Raw genomic sequence first — 25251 nt, 5'->3', positions numbered from 1 at the left:
TGACGAAATCGTCTTCCTCGACAAAATACGGCATATTTTCCAACATAGCCCGCTATAGGGAGTTGAATATTGAATATCCTTCTTCTATATATCCTTGGATCTTAATTTGAAGTTTGAAAAAATATATAATAAATAATATAAATGATATACTTTACGTTATTGCAACTAAATATTCGCTTACCCTGAAGTACCTATTGCTATGGACAGAAGAATCGACGAAAGACTTCGTAAACCAAGACGTACTAGAGGGACACCATTTTATGTTGAAAGAAATTATTGGGCTTTGGGTGCATTAGCAGTTGCTGGTCTAACTGCGATTTTATGGGAGTAATATACATGATATAGTCATTATATTATGTTCAACTAACTGGCTTTAACAAATTTGTATTTTTAGACTATCTCCAGGTGCTCGATATATAAAAGGTCACATGCATGATTGGTTTGATGAGACAGACGAAGCAAAATTAAGGAAGAAACGAATGCAAATTGCTTTAACAAATCCAGCTCTTGATAAAATTATTATACAATCAAACGAACGCTTAATCTCTAAAGATGAGCCAAAGGAACAGACCTGGTTCACAAAAATATTCTCAGAGCCCGACCTCTAAACACAATAGGTGATGTTTTATAAAAGTTATAAAGTAGCAATGGTTTTATTAGTTGTATCTTTGTAATTGTAGCATATATATTCAATGTAATAAATTCTGTAGTGAATTAACCTAAAAGTGATTATTTATTTGCTTCTAAATTAAATAGGTATTTAAGATGACATTACAATTTTAAAGAGCACACATTTGTTTCATTTTAGTTCTCCAAAGTCAAAGTATTTTAATGTTAAAAGTCCTTGTAAATTAAATATGAAGGGTTACAAGTGTAATGTTAAAAAGTTATATAAGTCAGTAGAAATTTCAAATAAAGATGTTAAAATGTTGTTAAGTGATGAAGATCTTTCTGATTTTCAATCTCCAAAACCTGAAAAAGTGAAGACTTTAAAATGGAAAATCAAGAAAGCAGTTGTTACACCACGTAAAAAAAGAGGGAGGAAAAAGAAACAGCAATCAAATCCAACTTTGAAGATAATAGAAGATAATTTCAAACATTCTGAAAATCCTGAACATTTGCAAATGGCAATAGCTTTATCTAAGTCTATATATGATCAGGAATGCCAAATAAAAGGCCAGGCATTAGCTAATGAAGAAACTCCAAATATTAGTGATATATTAAGTTCACATAACAAACCCTCCCTACTAGAAAAATATGGTTTTACATCACATAAATCAGTGCTACCTGTTAACCAAAAAAGGATATTAGAAGTGAGTAATTTCTATATTCATATTTTATAAATAGATATCAATATATTATAAGGTGTTTGAAAAATGCATGGCCCAATTTTAGGTGAGCCTCATCAAAAAATATGGAAAAAGGTTCCTATAAACGTGTCTGGAAATGCATAGTTTTAAAGATACAAGATGTAATTATTTTACTAATATGAAGTAGTTCAGAGACTTGGAATGAATTGTTTTTTCCTCAATAACAGTAATTGATAGGTATATGGTACAAGAGAAAAAAAAAGACTAAAACCTGAACTTAACTTAAAACTATGCATTTCTTGACCCATATTTATAGGAACTTTCTGCTATATTTTTTTATCAAGAATTATCTCCTGAAATTTAGCTGTGGAGAGTGGGTAAAATTGGACGTTTTTAAAGGGAGACACCCTTTTCTATAGATCTAAGACAAAAACTAATATGGGTGTCTGGAGCTTAATTTTTATCAAAAACATGATGGTAAAAACCGCACATCTATATGTGTTACCGTTTTTCGGTTTTCCAAAAACGCGCATTTTTATCAAATTGCTGTAAGTTTTTTGCTATGGAAAATTTTGTATTTTTATGAAAACATTTCCAAAGCACATTTTTACGTAGAATTTAATGGTTTAAGTATATTTTTTTAAATTAATAATTAAGAGTTATCAACAGAAAAATTTATTTTTTATTTGGGACACCCTGTATATTTTTAATTAATTGAAAAGATCTTAAAATTACCTTTCCACAAATATAGCACACTTGATATTTTGTTATAGTCCTTTTCGAAATATAGACTTTTAAAAGTTCGCCATTTTTAACTAGGAGGCTTTGGACCCCTTATTGACGATCTGCCCCTAATGGAACTCGCGTGGAACTGGCAAACATATTTTTCCAAGCCTTGCAGCAAGCCGAGGCATCGCCTCAAAACGCTGAAGTTATCAATCGAGAATAATTGAATAGAGTTAACCAATATCCCAGCCGTTGGCCGTCGAGGCCGCCGGACTTATTGCCTGTGGATTTTTATCTTGGCGGAAGAATAAAGGTTCTTATTTTTAAATTGCGACAAGATAATTCTTGTTGGATTAGAAATACTTAGCGGTTATGCGAAGGTATCTTTTATTCCCACTGAGTTAATGAATTTCGCGAGAAATGCTTAAAAACGGTCCCGTTTGTCCATAACAGAAGACGGCCGACATGTTGAATACCTGTGGCAAAATCTCATGTCTTGATTTGTTACTTATTTTTATTGTTATTAGATATAGTTTAAATTGTTATAAAATTCTGCATTTCTCATTGCAAATATTATTTTCGTTTTAATTGCTGCTCACAGCTAGAATTTTTTTGCATTACAGCCGGCGCCGTTCAAAGCTTACTACAAATCTTACTTATTCAAAGTGGGCGAATTTCTAAAAACTCTATATCTCGAAAAGGAATCGAGCAAAATATCAAGTATGCTATATTTTTGGAAAGATTATTTTATATTCTTTTCAATGAATTAAAAATATATAGGGTGTCCCGTATAAAAAATCAAATTTTCTGTTGATAATTCTTAAATTATTAATTTTAAAAAATTATATTTAAACCATTAAATTCTACGTAAAAATGTGCTTTGGAAATGTTATCATAAAAATACAAAATTTTCCATAGCAAGAAAGTTACAGCAATTTGTTAAAAATGCACATTTTTGAAAAACGCCCCGTAACTCCGCGGTTTTCACCATCATGTTTTTGATAAAAATTGAGCTCCAGACACCGATATTTGTTTTCGTCTATTTCCTGTAGTAAAGGGTGTTTCCCTTTAAAAGTCCAATTTGGCCCACCCTGTACATTTTAAGAACACCCTGTGTAATTTGTCTAAATTTGCATATTTTTAGCCACATGCCAAAAGTAAATCAAGATTCAAATATATTACACCTATATTAAACATCCGTACTACAGAAGAACAACAATCAATTATTGACGCCAAAATTGCTATTATTCTCGCTGAAAACAAACCAGAGACTTCCTACGAAAACTGTAAATTAAATACCAATAAAATATCCAGCACTATTTTAGAACGTTATATTCCTAAGCGTAAAATTTTTTATTCAGAGTATAATAGTGATAACGATTTTTATGTAGACGAACTGGATTTTTCTAAATCTAATATTAAATGTGGATATCTACTGAGAGATTGGCAATCAATACCGTGTAGGGAAGTTTCGCCATGTAGGGAGACTTCATCATGTAGAAATAATAGAAGTGAAAAATTAACAAAATTAACTGAACCGACAAATTCACATCAGGACTTATTTTCTATGCAGGATAGGAAAGAATGTTACATAGATGAGGAAAAACTAATGTCAGCAAAGTGTGAAGATGATAACATTATTATTCACAACAGACAATCTGATTTTCCCAGTATTGTATTAAATAAGTCACCTGTGAGGACTATATCTCCAGATTTGTTTGGTTCGGATGTCGAGTCTGAAAATGAGGCTCTTGACTTATCTCCTATAATAAGTTTAAAACAATATAGTTTTTCTAATAGCCATAAAACTAAAAAAGATTCCCTGTCAATAGAGTTAGCAAGGTCATCAAAAAGTAACAGAGAAAATTCTATCATAGACATTATTGACCTAACTAATGATAATCTTAAGGATTTTTTGTATAAACCTTCAAATAATTCAACTATTGAAGTAGGTAATAAAAATATAAAAAATACTGTAAACATATACAATTTAGATGATTTTGAAAATGATAACAACTTAGGTGATAATACAATTATTTCAGAAAATTTGGATAGATTGGCTAATGTCGAAAATGTTAACATGAATTTGTCTCTGAATAAATTAAGTATTTCATTAGATCATAATCCTGATATCAAATATGATCAACGTAATGTTAACACAGTGGCTTCCGAAAATACTTTACCGAATAATTACTTTTCTGAAGAATGTATTACGCAGTTTAATTATAATTTAAGAAGTGAAAATAAAGACAGAATTGAAGATATCTCAAATTCTGAATTATCATTAAATGGAAATGGGACTCCTAAAAAATATACAAGAACAAATAATAAAACATCATCAAATTGTAAAGCTGATAAATTAAATATTACAACTGCAATTATTAATTTAGATGACAGTGAAAACGATAACGGTAATACAGTTATTTTAGAAAATTGGGATAACTTGAGTAATGTAAGAAATGTTAAGACAAACTTTTCGCTGAATAAATTAAACATTTCCATACATCATGATAATGATAACAAAGATGATCAATGTAATGTAACAAAAATAGTAGCTTCTGAAGATACTTTACCTCAGCATTATTTTGAAAACTTTTCAGAAGTATCTATAATGCAGTTTGATGAAAATTTAAGAAGTGAAAATGAAGATAAAGTTGAAACTATGTCAAATTTTCACCCACTTCACATATCATTAAATGAGACTCCTAAAAAGCAATCAAAAATAAATTATGAAACTTCAGTAAATTGTACTGCTGACAAATTTTGTAATTCTGCAGAATTAAATATTACTCATTATATAGACAACATGCTAAATCAAGAAAATTATAGTTTTGATGATATCAATAGCGAACCGGGGAATTTAAATACTTATGAAAATATGCAGGAAAAAATAGAAAATGTTCCAGAAAGTCAAGGATCCCAAAATAGTACAATTTCAGATGAAGAATTAAATTATTCAAGTTATTTTGGAAAATGTAAGAATATTGCAGAGCCTAACATTGAAATAGAAGATAATCATACTATTAATAGTAAGAAAAATATTAGTCCACCTTTCTTTCACATAGGCAACTTTATATTTTTTTTAGGTGCAATAGCCAACAATACAAGTATAGAGAAAGCCATGAAAAGTTCTGATAAAGTCTCGCATTCATGCCAACAAAAATTAACACCCAATAAGTTAGTTATAAAAACAGATAATGTAACACCAATGCCAAATTATGATGCTATGAGTACACCAATTTTGCATAAAGAACTAGACAAATTTGGTTTGAAACCTTTAAAACGTACTAGAGGAACAAAATTGTTAAAACATATTTATGAGTCTACACATCCTATTGTAAATATTCACAAACAGCTAGATTCTGATGGTTCAGACACTGAGGAAAATCGAAAGACTAAAAAAATTAAACTTACTAATGTTACAGGTCTGCCTAATAATCATTCTGTTTCAAGTGATCCTTTTATATCACTGATAGAAATTGTTGGAGATTGTATTTTAGAGAAGTAGATTTATCTACTGTTTTTATACCTACATCATATTTTAATATACATATTTTAGTGAAAAATTAGAAGATCTTATATTTGAAAGAAAAAGATCAGTGAAGATATCCTCTTGTGCTATCCCCTTACAGATAGTGTGGCATAATTTTGTAAGCTCAAACAAAAATATCCGGCAAAGTATTCTATTATATGAACCACTTCAGTTGGAAACTATTCATATGCTTTTAAAAGAACATGGATATAAGTTTCACATTCAGGTATGGAATACTTATTATTAAATAACAAGTATTTATATATATTTTTAGGATTTACTTACTTTTTTGGATAAAAAATGTATTACAATAAGGACTGTAAGAAAATCTAACCAGAAAAAAAGCTGACTTTTTAAAGCTTCAAAACTATTTTTAATTTTAACTGCTAGTATATTTGTATATTTTAATCCAACTACATATATATTTCAATATCACATCTTATGTTTTATTTACACCCAACCAATATAAATGTGTATCCCTGAAATTTTATTTATTTTATGGTTTAGATGTAAATAATTACTATACACAATAGTTACATTTCAACCCTAGTTTATGGTATTAATTAATATTAAAATTTGTCTAATCTTATTTCTAATGGTCTACTTTAACATTGACATTATTATTTACTTAGCCTGGGCTATAAAGGTTGAAATCTAACTATACAATATGTACCCACTGGTTTCTTAATTTACACAGTACAAATTAAGATGTTTCTTCTTTTTTCTGCTTAATGCGGTAGTCTGATAAAGCTGCTTTAATAGCATCTTCAGCAAGCATTGAACAATGCAATTTCACGGGTGGCAATGACAATTCTTTTGCAATCTCAGTGTTTCTCAATTTCAAAGCTTCATCAACAGTTTTTCCCTTTACCCATTCGGTAGTGTAGGAGCTACTAGCAATAGCAGAACCACATCCAAATGTTTTGAATTTTGCATCAACAATTTTGCCACTCTCATCAACTTTAATCTGTAGTTTCATTACATCACCACATGCTGGTGCCCCTACTAACCCAGTACCGACTCTTTTATCATCCTTATCCAGAGATCCAACATTGCGTGGATTTTCATAATGATCTATTACTTTAGGATGGTACGAAGCTGACAAAATTTTAAAGGGATGACAAAATCCACATAGCGATTTCAATATATTTGAACTGGGATTTAGTGCCATCTTTTACAGCTAAAATATTTAACCGGTTTTATATAAAAATAAATATTGAAATGCAGTCTTACTATTTTCCAAACCGACGTCAAATTCTTTAGTCACTGGGATAACAACACGGGATAACAACAAAATGAATAACCAATATTTTTTTTTAACCCTAGTCCAGTCAAAATCTTTTATCTATGAGTCAGATCTAAAGTTATAAAAAAAAAAATTTATCATATATAATTATCTATTAAAATTAGTCATTGATTAAAATATATGATATTAGTCTTCTATATAACTTTCATCTCTGCTGTGGCTGTAGTATGGAGATGGAAGCGATGGAAGGCTCTAGTTCTAGTTAATTATATTATGGCTCTAGCAACAATTGGGCAAAATTGACAGGAAAACATAACTTAAAATGTGGTCTGTGGTCTGCAGTGACAAAAAACATCTGGCAACTATCTGTGGTTAAATTTTAAAATGGTATTTTAGGTTAAGTAAAATTCTTTAATAACTAAAAAAAATAAAATTTCTGTGATTTTAAAATATGATACAAAAGAGATTTTTAAGGTTCTTATTAATAAGTAAAAATTCCAGAAGCTATTTAAGTTGTCGAGGGATTAGTAAATATATACAACAAGATATATCATCCAAGAGTATTAGACAAACATTCTTGGATTACTTTATTAAGGAAAAAAATCATGTTTTTGTCAAATCTAGTCCTGTTGTTCCATTTTGCGACCCAACAGTTCCGTTTGTAAATGCAGGAATGAATCAGGTACCAATCAATGAAATTGCTATCAGTCAGAAATCAATTTTATTATTAGAAGGTTAGTAGGTATATATTGTTCTTGTAGTTCAAAGGCATTTTTTTGGGGACACAAGTTCCTCACTTCCCAAGAGTAGCTAATAGTCAAAAATGTATTAGAATAGGAGGGAAACACAACGATTTAAATATAGTTGGAAAAGATGGCTATCATCATACATTCTTTGAAATGTTGGGTAATTGGTCATTTGGAGATTGTTTTAAAGTATAAAATCTGTAGTGTACTGTTATAGTTTGTATCATATATTAATTTCAGGAAGAGGCATGCAAAATGGCATGGGAACTGCTAACTAAGATATATAAAATACCACCTGCTCATTTATATACTACTTACTTTGCAGGAGACCAACAATTAGGATTAGCTCCAGATTTAGAAACAAAAAACATTTGGAAATCAATTGGGTATTTAATACACTAACTGTTGACTATGTTTTGAAGTAGTCTCTATAAAATGGCTTTAATTATGTTTTAAGGCTTAAAGATGATAGGATTTTACCGTTTGGTTTAGAGGATAATTTCTGGGAAATGGGTGCAACTGGTCCTTGTGGCCCATGCACAGAAATTCATTTGGATCATACTGGACACATAAACAGATCTCAACTTGTTAATATGGGTTTACATGATTTAACAGAACTATGGAATATAGTATTTATAGAATATAATAGGTAGCAATAAAATACTGTTCCAATTTATGTCTAACAGGTTTTTCATTACAGGTGTCCAAATGGTGTAATTGATAATCTTCCAAAGAAGCACATTGATACTGGGTTAGGTTTAGAAAGACTAACTTGTGCTCTTCAAAATAAATTAAGTAGTTACGATACAGATCTGTTTGATTATCTAATTAATGCTATACATAAGGTATTATTGGCAAATATGTACAAATATTATTAACAACCATTAAGTATTGCATAGAATTGTAGCAATATACCAAAATATTCTGGAAAATTTGGAGAACAAGACTGGAATCACCTTGATACATCATATAGAATATTATCTGATCACACAAGAACGATAGTAGCATCATTGGCTGATGGAATAATACCAGAAGAAAAGTATTATACATTTTTAATTTATAGTAATCTCAGTCTGTTATAGCATAATTTTAGTCAGAAACTTAGAAGGATATTAAGAAGATGTTTTAACTTAAGTCAAAGAGTTTTTGGTAAAGAACAAGGACTTGTCACTGAATTATCAAATTATGTTGTTGAAAACTTAGGAGGAATATATCCTGAAATGGAAAAAAATATAAAACAGGTATCTTAATATTTTCTTGCAAATTGTATGTTTCCATGTAGATCTGGACTTTCTTTGAATTAGGTTCATCATATCATAAAGTTTGAAGAAGAACTATATAAAACATTAAGAGAGTCGGCTGAGAAAGAACTTAAAAAACTCTCATTGGGTAATCTAAATCTAGATAGTAATGATTTAGTTGAAATTACTCCAAGTTTTGTATTGGCATATAAAGAACTTCATAGTATTTTGCCCAATGAAATAGATGGAAATATGGCTTTTAAGTTATATGATACATATGGATTGGATGCAGACAGCATACAACAATTATCTGATATTCTTCATATTTCATTTAACTCATCTAGTTATGCAAAAAAGATGAATGAAGTTAAATTAAAATCCAAAGAATCTAGACAAATTTATTTGAATAGTCCTTTTAATTCTTTAGCAAATAGTGATTTAATGAAAACCGACGATTCAGCAAAATACTCATATGAAAAAAATAACTCTAAATATACATTTTCCAATATATCTTCTAAAGTTTTAAGAATAATAGAGAATAATCAATTTGTAAATAGAGCTAAAAATGGAGCTTCATGTTCATTAATATTGGATAAAACAAATTTCTATTGTGAAGCTGGTGGCCAAGAATCAGATAAGGGTCAGATACAGTTTCAAAATGCTGTATTTCAGATTGACTCAGTTTTAAATATTAATAATTATATCATTCACAAGGGTTATCTAGAAGGTGATGATATTGAAGTTGGTAATGAAGGTATAATGATAATTGATTCAGAATCAAGACTGAAATTTATGCAAAACCACACTAGTGTACATCTGTTAAATGCAGCAATAAAAAAAGTCACAAAAGGAAGTTGTCAGAAGTCAAGCAAAGTGACTGATCAGTATCTAAATTTGGATGTTGCAATATTTGGACCAAAGTTAACCAAAGGACACATAGAAAAAATAGAATGTATTATTCAAAAAATCATAAAGGATAAGATAGATGTTCAAGTGAATATTACAGATAGTCAGGGTTTATATAGCTATGAATCTATTACTTTAATACCTGGAGAAACTTACCCAGATAATAATATAAGGATTGTTGAAATAACAGATAGTTCAGATTTTGTTTCCAGGTATATCTCAAAAATATTTTATAAAATTCCCTTAAGGCAGGATTTATGAACCTATAATTTGAAGTTTAGAATTGTTTTATTATTTTCTCTAACTAACTCACAGCAATAAGGTGGTTTACTAAAATGAACTTCAATTTAAGAGTTTATAAATCCACGTTACAGAATACCTTAGCTATACAAAATCGACAGTAAGCGTGACTTAATGAATAATTTAGTGAATAGAGTTCAAAGGGAGCAGCTTTGAACTCTATTCACTAAATTTTTGGGCTTTGAAGTCACATATTTTGACAAACTCACTTATACAAAGAGATACGAGTTCCGTTAAATTGAGGCAAAGTTGCGTAATTTGATGCTAATCTATTTTTGATGTCACATTAAAAGTTTAAACTTTCCGAATACCTTTAAATTTTTTTTGAACATTTAATTTTTTTTATGTGCGATACATCATTAATTTTGGGATCTTAAAAGGACTTAAAATCTATAATAAAAATCCACGGCCTTATTTAAAAAAGTTCAAGATGGCAGCTGAAAGGCAAAATGTCGGTTTGAAAATCTGATAACACTATCTAGCGGAACAAAAAAAGTAGCAATTGTTGTCCTCCATTCGCGAATTTCAAGTTCCAGAGCTTTACGCCCTGGGCTACTCGAGAACGGTTCTATCTGTATAATGGCACACACTTATAATCACTTTATAGTTTAAACACCTCATTTTACAGATTTATAACTTTTTTCACCCTTCTATTATCGATGTAGCAATACCACCCCGCTACGCGCTACGACAGGCGCCGCCGCGCCGAGCCGCGCGCCGTCGCCCCGGAGCAGGGGGCGTGAAATATCGATAACATACATAACATATACTATAAACAATATCTATTTTTTTATTGTTTTTTTTTTCTCATATTATACACTATTGTGAACTTAAAATATTCCTTTATTAAATTTGATTGATAAAAAGTGAGAGATAAACATTTATTGACTGGTATGATTTTTTTCCGTATTCTAATAAAACTATTTTTATATACTATAATATTTTTAAAAACTCCGAAAAGACATTTTAAAACTTCGAAATATATCTGGCGAGTGAAAAAAGATCCACAATTTGAACTTTTATCGGGTAATTATCAACGCTGCTAAATAGAGTTGGGCCTCCAGTTGGTGACGTCACGAGATTTTTACGTCACAGCTGTCCGGCCTTGTTATTACGGTGGTTACGGTTAAAGCCCCTTTACAATCAAGAAGTGTTTTGGGAATTGAAGAAAAATTATTTACCGAGTTATTAACTGTATTCTTTGCTCCTTACATCCCATAAACACTTCATATTGTGGTAAAGATCTATAAACCCATCAATATCCTCCGGCGATAACTTATTTGCCGCCATTTTTGTCAATAAACAAAACCGGTACTCGTAATTCGTAATGAAATCGGATCTCACTCAACTTTGAAACAAACACGTATACGATCTACGAGTTCCTATTTACATATGCGAAATCGTATACGATTTGCTTACTCGTAAATGTAATTTCGGCTTATGACTCAGTTCAATGGAGTGAGAGTATCGCGTTCTTGAACAGTTCAGAGCTGCACAACTGCGTGAATGGAGGACAGTAATTGAGAATGTGAAATGTGTTTTGTTATATACAGGGTTTCCCAGAAATAAGTGCAAGTATTTTAAGAGGTGGTAGATCTCGATAAAAGAAAAATATTTCTTTTTTTTTTCGTTTTTCAAATAAGTCCAAAATAACGGAGTTATTTTACTTTGAAAATTAAAACAAAATGATTTTTTTGCTCAAAATTTGAGATTGCTGGAAGAAACCGTCGGCTCTTTTGATGTGGTGGGACCAAATTTTCTTTCTCTCTCTTTTGACGAGTTTGACAGATAGACTACGTATTTAACTGCTCAACTTATGAAGTGGTCCTATAAACATGGTATACACTGCTCATAATTTGAAGTGGAATGAATTATAAAGTTTTATACATATTTTTTTTGTTCTGTTTTATCCTTATTTCTAAATTTAAATGTATAAAATATCTTACAGCTAATAAATAATTAAAAAAACGATTCGTTGCCTGAGGTATACTTGAAATAAAGTATATAGAGATATTTGATAAATGGCAACAGTGGCAACTTCGCTTCTTCATATGACAGATAACCTACTTATTTCGCGCAGCCGCAAAGAAAATTGAAAACGGGACTGTTGCTACTCGTCGGTTTACTTATAACAGCTATTAAATTGGAAGATTTCAAGGACATGTTTGAAAAAATGACATAATGCTGTTTTATTATAAATGCTATTTTGAATTTATTTCTGTAATCTGTACATTTTCTGTTTCCTCAATAGCCTGCAAATTTTGTGGAATACCACCCAAAAAAACACATTTTTATGTAAATTCCTAATAATGTTAACGCTTAAATTTATTTAAGAAAAGAACATTTTTTTTAACCTAACCAACAATTGGTATTTATACTGGTTTACAGTAATTTTGTTAATTTATATGAATATTTTCGTTGATTATTGGTTTGAAATAAATATGACTATGTCCTCCAATGAAAATGCGAGTTGCTTAACTCTAATAATTCTAATTCTGAGCTTAGTAAATAAGCTCAATGTTTTACATAGACCGTTATTCAGAAGCTACAAACCTCTCTATGAAAATATGAATGAAAATTTACTTCCTAGGACATAACCAGAGCATATTGGTACCCAGGTACAGTATCAAGTTTATTTATAATGCTTTTCTTAGCATTAAATCAAATGTTTTTTGGTGTTTGCGCGATCCTTACCACTTTTTTCTCGCCAGCCCGTGCGTCAAAGCATGGTCAAGATCACGTTGTGTCAAGGCCGTGCTGTGTCGGGGCCTTGAATTTTTACTTCCATCGCGCGTAAAGAAGTTTCACTTCAATAAAAATGAAATCGCGAATATCTTCGGAATAGGATTAAATTTTTAATGTGACATTTGGATCAGCATCAAATTACATAACTTTGCCTCAATTTAACGGAATCTCTTCTAGTTTACAATATCCCAATTAGGGAATGCAATCCCGCAAATGCGGGATCCCTCTGAGATTCCGCAGGATCAAAGTTGTGGGATTTACCGTGCGGGATCTGCGGGATCGACCTATTACTACTGGGTAATCGAATCGATCTCGATCAGGGTCAAACCGGTTCGTTCCAGGCCGATGCGTCGACGGTCGAAACCCGGGGGATTCCCCTTACGGCTTGGCCATTAAAAATAAGTGAAACAAACAGGTTACTTGTTAGATTTCTTTCTGACATATGTGCGTAAGTGAAGAAAAGCATTTAACTAGTACTTGTGGACAATTTCGTCAAATAAACTGACGGACATATGTAATTATCGGGATAAGCAAAATTTTAGGGTAAATTTAAAGTTGAATAGGTATCTCTTGAACTAAAAAAGATTTTGGGATGCGGTTTGGACCAGGTTTTAGATGTATCTATTGTAATTAAGATGCTATGGTTTTCGAAAATATATTTAGCGAATTCTCGTATACAGGGTGTTTTATAAGAGTGTGAAAATTTGGTCAAGAATCTTTTTTACCGCAAATTTACAGTTTTTAAAAAATCGAAATTTTTACCAAGTACGAGTAATCTGTATTGAAATTAGAAAAAATAATTTGATAGGTTTTTTAACTTTTTTTTGTTTTAATGAAAATACGTTTTTTTTTAAAATATGCATTTTTAGTCATACGTTTGGTCCTAAATGGTACAAAAAGCTTTATACATTCTGCATAGGCCAAAAAATTATTGATATAGAGTGTATCTAAAAGCAGATAACTAACACTAAGTTAAAAAAAACTTTAACATCAGAATAATATTTTTATTTATAAAATAAGTAGATAAATAATTATAATAAAATTTAAGTTTATTTAATATTAAATATATTTTTTGAACACCCTGTATACATCGGTCCAAATTTCTGTACATCTAGTTTAATATACACGCTATATCAACATATTGTGGGCCTATGCAAAATGTACAATGCCTTTTGTACCATTTAGGATCAAATGTATGACTATTGTTTACAGTCCCGCAATTTTACGGATCCGCGGGATTGACTGCTGTAATCCCACGGGTTTGCGGGATTGAGATTTTGGTGCGGGATTGCATTCCCTAATCCCAATGATGAGGGTCGAATTTGGAACACCCTGTATACTGAAAAAATCTTTAGAATTTTATTGGAATAAATTTTCAAATTACCGAGAAAAATAATTTTCTTATGTAACAGTTATTGTGATGTTTTTAATTTTTACTAAATTAATTTAGTGAATACAATTTGAAATATAATTTAAATTTATACTTGAATTATAAAGGCGATTAAAAAGGCATAAATAGGCATTTAAGTGTCTGTTCTTTTCTTGACGTTTCTTTACATTCAGACCTAAAGTATACCTAAAAAAATAAAGAGGAAGTAATAACACTTGCCAATAACTCCTAGAAGATTAAGAGTTATTGCATTTACCTTCTTTTCCAAACTATACTTTCAATTATTTCAGCGGTTATTAAATTATTATAAAACCCATTAACAGATAACAGCGTTTTTAAGGAGTTTTACCAGTGGCGGCTCGTGAATTCTGCAGGAGGGTGGGCACAGCCTTCGCAAGGAAAAAATTGATTTAGTTTTCATGTTAGAAATGACATTATTATTTGATTGTAATATAGTGTAACGTAAAATATCATCATGCACACTCAATAATTATATACTTATTTCTTTCCATTTATCTAGGCGGTTGGGTGACACGTGCTCCTGTGTCTTTTAGCCCACAGTCAAATGTAAACTCAGCCGCCACTGAATTTTACTAATTTCAAAAATGTGTTGAAAAAATTTTTTTATTAAATATTTTTTGCAAGTAAAGGACTAGTTTTTTACATCAAGGCTTATGTCAAAGCTTTATATGCATAATGTTACATCGTCCCGAGTTGGTTTTATGGAATTTTATTGGTTTATTTAAAGAATTACACGTAATACGTCAATACGATTGGCGTGACGTAACGACGGGCGACGCATGACGGATGCATAAAAACCAAATGACATACTTAGTTATAACTTGGTCTGCGAAAAAATCGCTAATGTCGTTTCTGTATAGTTAGGAAATTCTGTGACCAGGCAAACATTTAAATTCATTATTTTTAGGGAACCATGCTGTGGCACTCATGTGTTGAATACTGAAGATATCGAAGATTTTTGCATAATTAGTTCAAAATCATTGGGTAGGAGCACTGTTTCATTACACGCTGTTACTGGTGAAAGAGCAAAATTAGCTAGAAAAAATGCTTCAGAACTACAAGATGATATAACAATTTTGAAAATGACTCTAAGTGAACATCTAGATAATGTATTAAGAACATTATTTTTTAATATGATATATATTTTCTACTATTCTTTGTAGCCCGAAATTTTAGATATGGCAGTTTCATCTCTTAAACAAAGACTACATTTTGATGTTACAGATAATACTATAATACCTGTGGTATCTAAGCATGATATTCTTAATGATCTTAATGAGATAGGAAGGAAAATAAATGAAACTGGGCGAAATAAATTAAAGTAATTTGTGAAATAAAATATTGCAATTCTCTTTTTTAAAATTTAAATATTTTTAGAAATTTTATTGATCTTGAAATGCATGATGCCTTAAAATCAAGTATATCATTGACAAAGTCAAATAAAAAATATATGGTGCATTATTTAAGAAGTTCAGTGATGTTAGAATCAGTGCCTTTGCAAAAAGCCACTAAAATGTGTCCGGATATACCTGTCATAATTATTTCATATTCTGATAATATGGTGAAGGCAAGATGTTGTGTACCAAAGGTATGCATACAAAATGGTCATACTTGGTAAATTAAAAAAAGCAATTATAAAATACGTACCATACTATCGAAAAAAAATGGGTTCAGAGATGGCTTGGGAATGAAGAACGATGTCATTTTGTGTGTAAAATTACATGGGAAACGTCATCGCTCGTCATTTCCAAGCCAACTGGACGCCGTTTTTTTCAATCATATATAATAATGAAATCTTAATAAACTATTACATTATATAATGTCTGCAAAAAAATTCGCAACAAATAGACATTGTTATTATTCAGTTATTGAAAAAAGTTTATGCGGATTTACTTCAGCATGACATCATGCCTAGTGACAAAAAATATTATTTTGAACTGATTTGCGACAACTACTACGCAGCAGTTGAGGTTCAGCATTTTTGCATTTATAAACTGTCAGTTTCGGTTGTAGGTTAGGTTTGGAATTGTGAAAATTTCGAACGTTTTTCTTTCGATTTAAAAATACTTTTGATATTTTTCAAAGTTCAAACTTAATAATCTAAGCGTAATCCAAAATTATATCGGGTGTTTCTTAAAAGTGGCTCACCCCAACTTTTTTATTTTTTTTTTATATAAAAAACGAGATTTGGTATGTTAGTATATGATATAAATCAGGATTGATTGATGTATTCAATTGTTTTCGGTCACTTCCTGTTTCACCGGAAATAACTACAACTTTGGATTTTTAAAGGACACCCTCGGTAATTTTTTACTTTATTCAATAGAAATGACACTCTGAATAGAATTACATACCATATGTCAACTTTTTACGTTTTCGCTTATGGTTTATTTGAAGTTGTATCATGCGGTTCATAACGAAAATTTGACTCGAAATAACAAGTGTGTGGTACCAAATTATTCGTAAAAAATGCTTTTTCCAAATATGCTAATGTGCCACCCTCGTTCCATTTGAAAAAAATGAGATATGATTAAAAATACGATTTGGGCATCTTTTACTTGGCCAGGACAAGACAGGAAAAACATTAGTCTGAAAAAAAAAATACTGAGATTGCCATTTAAAAATTAAAAGTTTTAGCCATTTCCGGTGAAACAGGAAGTGACCGAAAACTATTGAATACGTCAGTAACATACCAAATTGACAGTAACATACCAAATCTCGTTTTCTTGTCAGAAAAAAAAAGTTATAGAGGTGAGCCACTTTTGAGAAACACCCATTTCAAATGCATCGGCGCCGCCTCTCTTTTCCATGCTTCACGTGATCCGTCAGGCGCTTATTCATTGGCTGACGTTCGAGCCGCCGAACGTCGCGAACGGTCGCCAACTATCGACTTTGACCATCACCATCTCTCAACCACTCTGAAACTCTGAACTCCATTGAACGTAAAACGAACTGCCAACTTTTCCACCAACTGACTTTATAAATGCACGCGTTCATTTCATAGTTTTGAACATTTTGAACCTCAACTTAACTTCAACTGCCGTGTTTATAAATCCAGCTTTATTGAGGTACATTACAAAAAACAATAAACCTTTTTTAATATAAAGTGAGGTTAAGTGACAAATTATACCCAAGTTATGCGATATTAGACATAAGTCTGGAAACTGATGTTGGTCCAAACAAGAGTGTAAAATCTGTCAAGACGCACAGCTCACAAGTAGTACCAAAGTCACTATTTTAAAGATGAAAAAGCAAAAACACCCGCCGGATGAGATCGGAATCGAGGTCGGTAAGCGGTAAGCCAATGGCTCAGGCTGTGTACTGTGTACTGCGGTTCGGATTCTGCGTAAACAAAAAAGGCTCTCTCCGGATAAGTCCTAGCACTAAAAAGGAGAAGTTAAGACTTTAAGAGAGCAAAACAGGGTAGAATTCGATTTTGTGATTGATATGTTTAATTTTAAGATATGAAACACAATGTTGGAATGACTTATTGAAAAGGAAATATTCAACATAACATATATTAGTTTTTTCGTCTGGAATACAATATCAGATCATTAGATAAGGTCTGTAAAGTTAATTTGAATGTGTTGGTTCAAACATTTTTTTTTATAGCCCATTGCAACAAAGTTTGTCGGCTGACAATTAACATATATTTAGTTTTTTACAATATATTACGAGAGAATAAATCTAAAAGTAATCTAATAAATTGCATTGCATAAATCTAAATCATTGCATTAGAAATTATTTTTTACTAGAGTTGTCTTTGTTTTATGCCATTCTAATGAAAAAAAAACAATAATTAAGTCTTTGAAAAATAATGGAACAATTTTTTAAGTCTTTGTTTATTTATGAAACTTGGTACACAGACTTTAAAAAAAATATATTTTGAACAACTTTTTATGTATTGTCAAGGTGTATTACTGGTTGCATAACTGCATACTGCTAAAAATCCTGGCGCATTCGCCAGAAAGTAAAGAAAATTATAGAATTCTTTAGAAAAATCTAGAAACAATCGCCAGGGGGTATATAAGGCCCGCGCTTTGACAGTTGGAAAAGTTTGAAGTCAAGTCTGAAGATAGTCTGAAGTTTGAAAATACCGCGAAATACCGTTAGAGTAATAGTAGTTGCATAAGTTGTGTTGTAAATAGTATAAGTTGTGTGTACAGAGTGAAACAAATAAATTCGTTAAGTATTTTATCGTGAGTTTAAATAGTGGACCCACGGAATCCGTAACAATTGGTGTCGGAAGTGCGATTCAAGAGGATTTTAAGAAGAAATTAAGTGGATTGGAAGATTTTTAGACCGGATTAGAGTATTTTTATGGTTGGTACAAGGGAGCAAGCGAAGAAAATGGAGGAAGTAAGCAAGTTATTAGAAGGTTTTATGGAGAATATGAGAAGAGAAAAATCAGAAGAACAGGATCGCCTACTGAAAATTCTAGAAAATCAAGACAAAATTTTCGAAGATTTAAAAATTCAACGACAACAAGACAAACAAGAAGAGCAGGACCGGCTTGAGAAAATTCTCGAAGATTTGAAAGCTCAACGACAGCATGATAAACAAGAAGAACAGGACCGGCTTGAGAAAATTTTCGAAGATTTCAAATTTCAACGACAGCACGACAAACAAGAAGAACAAGACCGGCTTCAGAAAATATTAGAAAATCAGGAAATTCGACTTCGGAAAAGCTTCGGGGACATGGAAAAAAAGCAACAAGCAATGTTGGAAGTACGTTGCCAGGAACAGCAGAATCACTTCCAAGAAGCCGTAGAAGATCTGGAGGAACGCCTTCAGCAGAAAATGGAAAAATTAGAGATGGACCTACAGAAGACCAAGGTACAAGTAAGGACACCTGGCGTTCATGGAACTGCGAACCTCAAGGCCCCGACCTACGATGGACAGACCACCTGGACGATGTACCACCGCCAGTTTGAAGCAGCGGCTGCTGCCAATGGATGGACTGACCAAGAGAAAGCAGCAGCACTTGTCATCGCGCTGCGTGGCCCTGCCCTAGAACTGTTGCAAACTATTCCGGCAGCCCAACAACAGGAATACCAAACTTTGATTGCTGCACTGGACAGAAGATATGGCGACCAACATCGACGTCAACTTTACCAGGCCCAGATCAAGACACGCCTGCAAAGGTCCGGAGAGAGTCTGCAGGAATTTGAAGCAGATTTACGTCGGCTGGTACACCTGGCATATCCAGAAGCACCGGAAGGATTTAGGGAGGAACTCGCTGCTCAGTGTTTTATCAGCGGACTGAGGGACAACGAACTGCAGAGGGCGCTGCAAATATCCCGATTTTCTACCAGCAGCGAAGCACTGGTCAGGGCGCTAATAATTGAAGCTGCTTTTAGCGCCATCCCTAGACCGAAGATAAGATCGGTAACGGTCGAGGAACAGCCCGGAAGTTCTCACATACGTTTGGAGGAGATGTTTAGTAAACTATGTGAGTTACTAGTGAACAAGGGTAGCAACAACACCCAGACAGAGAACCATAGAAGATCCCAGGACATAAGGTGCTTTAGATGTGGCAGGAATGGCCACATTAAACGGGATTGCCGCGTTCAAATGCGATCCCGTTCACCATCCAGAGAACGTAGGCACCAGGAAAACTAAAATCAGTCAATACTAAGGGGCGAGTATTGACTGGGGAGAACTGAGAGCCCCAGGATTTTTTTCCATTAGAAGTCTAGGAAGAACCGCTGACAGTTTGGTGATCGACGGGAAAGTCAATGGAAAGGGAATCCGAATGACTGTGGACACTGGCGCTATGGTATCGTTGGTACGGGCTAACTCAGTGCAAGGATTGAAGCTGATGCCTCTGGGAAGAAGAGTGTGTTTACGTACAGTTACGGGGGAAATGGCCGTTGTACGGGGAGAGGTTATCGTCGAACTGAAGTTAGGAAATTTGAAGTTTCAGCATAGCGTCTTAGTGGCAGATATTGAAGATGACTTCATCTTGGGCATGGATGTGATTCGTCAACATGGATTTTCGTTCGATCACCAGAGAAATATCTTAAATATTGGAAATGAAGAGTTCATGTTATCTCCAGACAGGGACCAGGAAGAATGGATGTAAGATCAGCGGAAACTGTGGTGATACCTGGTAATACCGAGAAGATCGTATTCGGTAAAGTGGAGAAAATCGCTGGGTGCTGTGTTGGACTGGTACAAAGTGTCGACAAGAAACAAGATAGGTACTTAGTAGGAAAATCATTGGTGAACACCGACAAGAATATACCGATCAGAGTTGCGAATGTTTTCCCGAATTGTGTCAAGATTCAAAAAGGTGACAAGATAGCCATCTGCGAACCTGTAAGAAGTGTCAACCCGATGTGATCAGTGCCGTCAGCTGTTACACAAATGACATCCAAAGAAACACTAAAACATCTAGAGCAGCCATGGGATCACCTAACATCTGAGGAGAAACAGAAGGCTAAGGAGTTCCTGTTTAGGCATGGCAGTATTTTTGAAAAGAACAACAGTGGAAGAACAGATTTTGTGAAGCACCGGATTAAAACTGGTCATGCCCAGCCTATTCGACAACGTCCTAGAAGGGTGCCCCTTTCCAAACAACAAGAAATGGAGACCATGGTAGATAAGATGCTAGAAGATGGAGTTATCGAAGAATCATCGAGTCCATGGTCATCTCCTGTTGTTTTGGTGACGAAGAAAGATGGTAGTACACGATTCTGCGTGGACTATCGGAAGCTCAATGACGTCACTAAGAAGGACAGCTACCCACTGCCACGTATAGACGACACGTTAACCACACTGGCAGGTCGTGCTGGTTCTCCACTCTCGACTTAAAGAGTGGATACTGGCAAGTTGGTCTGGACGAGGAAAACAAAGAAAAGACGGCTTTTCTACAGGAAACGGACTATACCAATTCAAGGTCATGCCGTTTGGATTATGCAATGCTCCAGCCACTTTCGAACGTCTCATGGAGGTGGTGTTAAGAGGATTAACTTGGAAAACGTGCTTGGTTTACCTCGACGATGTATTGGTTATGGGAAGAACTTTTGAGGAGCATTTGCGAAATCTAGAAGAAGTCTTCGGCCGCATACGGAATGCTCACCTGTACTTGAACCCGAAGAAGTGTAGCTTATTCCAGCGACAAGTGGAATTTTTGGGCCATGTAGTCTCAGCAGACGGAATTTACACTGACCAGAAGAAAATCGCTGCAATCAAGGATTGGCCTAAACCTCGCGACAAACATGAACTTAGAAGTTTTCTGGGTTTATGCACCTATTACAGAAGATTTGTCAAGGGATTTGCCAATATAGCTGCACCCTTACATAGACTTACAGGTGATGAAGTCGGCTACGAATGGAACACCGATTGTGATGTAGCCTTTGGAAGACTTAAGGCGGCTTTATGTTCAAGTCCTATTCTAGCCTACCCGCAACAACAAGGGAGGTATATCCTGGATACCGACGCCAGCAATATCGGCATAGGTGCAGTGCTATCACAAGTGCAAGATGGCGAAGAACGAGTGATAGAATATTACAGTCGAGTTCTATCCAAACCAGAAAGGAATTACTGCGTTACCCGGAAGGAGCTGCTAGCAATTGTGAAGGCAGTTGATCATTTTCATAAATATCTGTACGGCCAAGAATTTTTAATTAGGACAGATCATGCGGCTCTCAAGTGGCTTATGGAGATGAAACAACCTGAAGGTCAAATAGCACGATGGCTCGAGAAGCTCCAACAGTATCACTTTACCATCCAACATCGTGCTGGAAAAATGCATGGTAACGCAGACGGTTTATCCAGAAGACCCTGTCAAACCGATTGTAAGCACTGCTGTAAAACGGAACAACGTGAAGGCACTGTCATGATAAGGAGTTTAAACTTGGAACCGATGAACAGTGGACGACGACACAATTGAGGAAAGATCAAATGGAAGATCCAGACATCGGAGCAATACTACGGCTCAAGGAAGGTAACGGCGAGAGACCACCGTGGCAGGATATTGCGGACAGAGGGCTCGTTTTCAAAGCTCTCTGGGCTCAGTGGAATTCACTGGTTATTGAGAATGGATTGTTAAAGCGCACATGGGAAAGTGCGGATGGCAGCACAGTAACAACTCAGTTACTGGTACCAAGGAAGAAAGTTACCCAGGTATTGGAAGAAATTCACGGTGGTAAAACTGGAGCCCATCTTGGGGTAAACAAGACCTTGAGCAAGCTGAGAGATCGCTTTTACTGGGTGGATTATTGCGAAGATGTCAAGAAATGGTGTCGACAATGTAAAATTTGTGCAGCCAGCCAAGGACCAAGCACTCGATCTAGGGGAAAAATGAAACAATATAACGTTGGACTGCCATTCGAAAGAATCGCTGTTGACATTGCAGGCCCATTCCCTGAAACGCACAAGGGCAACAAGTACGTTTTAGTGGCGATGGATTATTTCAGTAAATGGCCAGAAGTTTTTGCCATTCCAAACCAAGAAGCATCGACTGTAGCTGAAGTATTAGTCAATAATGTCTTCAGTAGATTTGGAATTCCTTTAGAGCTTCACACTGACCAAGGAAGGAACTTCGAGTCAAGACTGTTCCAGAAGATGTGTGATCTGCTTGGTATTCACAAGACTAGGACAACAGCTTTACATCCGCAGTCTGATGGGATGGTCGAGAGATTCAATAAGACCATTGAAGAACATCTCTCGAAAATGGTGGATGAACATCAAAGAGATTGGGATCAGCATATACCACTATTCCTAATGGCATATAGAAGTGCAGTTCACAACACCACCGGACTTTCACCATCGAAGATTTTATTTGGTCGAGAATTACGGTTGCCTTGTGACTTGGTGTTCGGATCACCAGACGACAGCACCACGAACGTAGAGGACTACGCGGATGAACTGAAGGAAAGGTTATTGGGAATTCATAAGGCCGTGAGAAGTAAGATTACGCTAGCCAGTGACCGGATGAAAGCTCGTTACGACCTCAGAGCTAATTCTACGGGATTTCAACAGGACGATATGGTATGGTTATATAACCCACAGCGCAAGAAAGGGAGGTCCCCAAAGTTAACTCCAGCATGGGAAGGTCCTTATACAGTCATCAAGAGGATAAATGATGTTGTGTACCGGATTCAACGCAGCCCTAGAAGTAAGATGAAAGTAGTTCATCTGGATCGATTGAAGAGATACCAGACAGGAAACCTTGATCGGGACGATCAAATTTGAGAAGGGGGCAATGTCAAGGTGTATTACTGGTTGCATAACTGCATACTGCTAAAAATCCTGGCGCATTCGCCAGAAAGTAAAGAAAATTATAGAATTCTTTAGAAAAATCTAGAAACAACCGCCAGGGGTATATAAGGCCCGCGCTTTGACAGTTGGAAAAGTTTGAAGTCAAGTCTGAAGATGAAAATACCGCGAAATACCGTTAGAGTAATAGTAGTTGCATAAGTTGTGTTGTAAATAGTATAAGTTGTGTGTACAGAGTGAAACAAATAAATTCGTTAAGTATTTTATCGTGAGTTTAAATAGTGGACCCACGGAATCCGTAACAGTATGTTTTCGTTATTGGGTATGCTGAAGAAATTCTGCATAATTTTTTTTCAATATATGTAATTGGTTTGAGCCTTTGTTGCGAAGTATTATATTCTGGCCTCGTCTCATAAATAATAGTGTGTAGGACCAAACAAGTAGTACCAAAGTCACTATTTTAAAGCTGAAAAGGCAAAAACACCCGCCGCTCGTCCTGCAGCACTGCTCCATATTCAGTCTTCCTTTTAGTGCCCACGGATCACATTTAACGGCACGCGTTAAATTTTCAATTTATTTACCTTTTGATTTCCTTTTCGGGGTGCGGATAACTTAAAAGTGCCGAATCCTTCAAGAAAAAGACATAGAGAGAGGTGTCGTAGTAGGTCTGCGACTCATAACGATATTAATGTAGTGTTTAAAAAATAGAACGTCAAGATGAATAAATAGGAAAACAACAGAAGAAACGACGCCATCTTTCGATCATTTAATGTCTACCACGACTGGGTCCGATTCGCCGTATTTGAGTTATCAGGGTTAAGGCAGCTATGTCAGGGCATAATATCAACGGATGGCGATATGGGCAATTATGTGCTGTTGTAATAGAAAATAGTATGTACATTTTCTAAGCATATAAAGTATTTTACGCTACTTGTTAGCTTATTTAGATCTGTCTGTCTAGGGTGGCAGATACAAATTTTATTACAATTATTTCTAGAGTTGTCTAATCCTGATAGTTTGTATCAGCATTTAGACCATCTTCTGTATGATTGTTACGATATTTACCTAGGGTGGTAATAAATAAATAAAAATGAAGATAATTAAAAAAGAGGGAGGGGCAAATAAGTACCACATCGAAAGTTTAAATGACGTTCAACAAACTTACTCTATAGGTAATTCATTTTTGAATTATTTCCGTTGCAACAACAGCTTTAAAACAGACTGAAAATGGAGCAGTGCGGCAGGACGAGCGGCGGGTGTTTTTGCTTTTTCAGCTTTAAAATAGTGATCGGTTCGGGCTAACCCGAAGTTACTACATACTATTATTTATTTCGACGAGGCCTACATATAATCAAGGTCGAAGATCACTTAAGGAAATTTGTTTGATCTTATGATTTTAGGAATATTTAAATGAAAATTTCAATGCACAAAAGTGGTTGGAAAAAACGATAGCGGCAGTATTTAAAAGTAAAATTGCGCCTCCTAAAGGTCAAGATGAAACACTGGTATGTAATATGAAAGCACGGAGAATACATGTACAAAATTGGGATAGTTTGTTAGCAGAAAGTATAAAGTGTGCTAAAGATTATATTAACGATAATTTGTAAAATTTAATAGTTTGTTAATAAATTTTTTTGTCATTATCTGTTTTAAGATTTTTTTCTTAGCAAATTCTATTCTACACAGAGCAGTGTAGCTACAGCTTACCAGAGCTACAGTATAAAATCATTGTCATAAGGCACAGAGTGGCACATATAAATAAAACTACTAAAGTTGTATTTTTTAATGGTTTTACACCCTGTATATTATTAAATTTTTAGTTTCTACAATTGAAATAAAGGTATATTTGATATCATAGACTCA

General features: G+C 34.0%; 3 protein-coding genes across 4 annotated transcripts; 2 read left to right on the top strand and 1 right to left on the bottom strand.

Annotated features, from left to right (window-relative positions):
- The first annotated feature begins 83 nt into the window (after positions 1–83).
- LOC115889085 (structure-specific endonuclease subunit SLX4) lies at positions 84–5932 on the top strand. The gene is made up of 7 exons (XM_030909000.1): positions 84–327; positions 395–617; positions 809–1313; positions 3181–5065; positions 5123–5540; positions 5596–5794; positions 5843–5932. The coding sequence occupies exons 2-7, from the start codon at positions 553–555 to the stop codon at positions 5915–5917; spliced, it is 3147 nt and encodes a 1048-aa protein (XP_030764860.1). The 5' UTR covers positions 84–327; positions 395–552; the 3' UTR covers positions 5918–5932.
- Positions 5933–5938: 6 nt separating this feature from the next.
- Positions 5939–6984, bottom strand: LOC115889087 (iron-sulfur cluster assembly scaffold protein IscU). Its single transcript, XM_030909002.1, has 2 exons — positions 6802–6984; positions 5939–6748 (listed from the first exon to the last, which is right to left on the bottom strand). The coding sequence occupies exon 2, from the start codon at positions 6737–6739 to the stop codon at positions 6272–6274; it is 468 nt and encodes a 155-aa protein (XP_030764862.1). The 5' UTR covers positions 6740–6748; positions 6802–6984; the 3' UTR covers positions 5939–6271.
- Positions 6985–7074: 90 nt separating this feature from the next.
- On the top strand, positions 7075–25031 carry LOC115889086 (alanine--tRNA ligase, mitochondrial). 2 transcript variants are annotated; one of them, XM_030909001.1, is made up of 12 exons: positions 7075–7496; positions 7576–7749; positions 7801–7946; positions 8018–8209; positions 8261–8405; positions 8460–8599; positions 8654–8801; positions 8865–9919; positions 15071–15272; positions 15327–15484; positions 15541–15751; positions 24789–25031. In XM_030909001.1, the coding sequence occupies exons 1-12, from the start codon at positions 7266–7268 to the stop codon at positions 24993–24995; spliced, it is 3009 nt and encodes a 1002-aa protein (XP_030764861.1). In that variant the 5' UTR covers positions 7075–7265; the 3' UTR covers positions 24996–25031. The 2 variants fall into 2 exon arrangements, 1 of the variants encoding a protein (XP_030764861.1); XR_004051367.1 differs by lacking the exon at positions 24789–25031 and having other exon boundaries at positions 15340–15484; positions 15541–15681.
- Positions 25032–25251: the final 220 nt, after the last annotated feature.

Source organism: Sitophilus oryzae, unplaced genomic scaffold (genome assembly GCF_002938485.1).
Source record: "Sitophilus oryzae breed Bouriz unplaced genomic scaffold, Soryzae_2.0 scaffold_810_pilon_pilon, whole genome shotgun sequence".
Classification (NCBI taxonomy): Eukaryota; Metazoa; Arthropoda; class Insecta; order Coleoptera; family Curculionidae; genus Sitophilus; species Sitophilus oryzae.
Note: the sequence above shows the minus strand (reverse complement) of the source record. Positions and strands in the feature narration are given on the sequence as shown.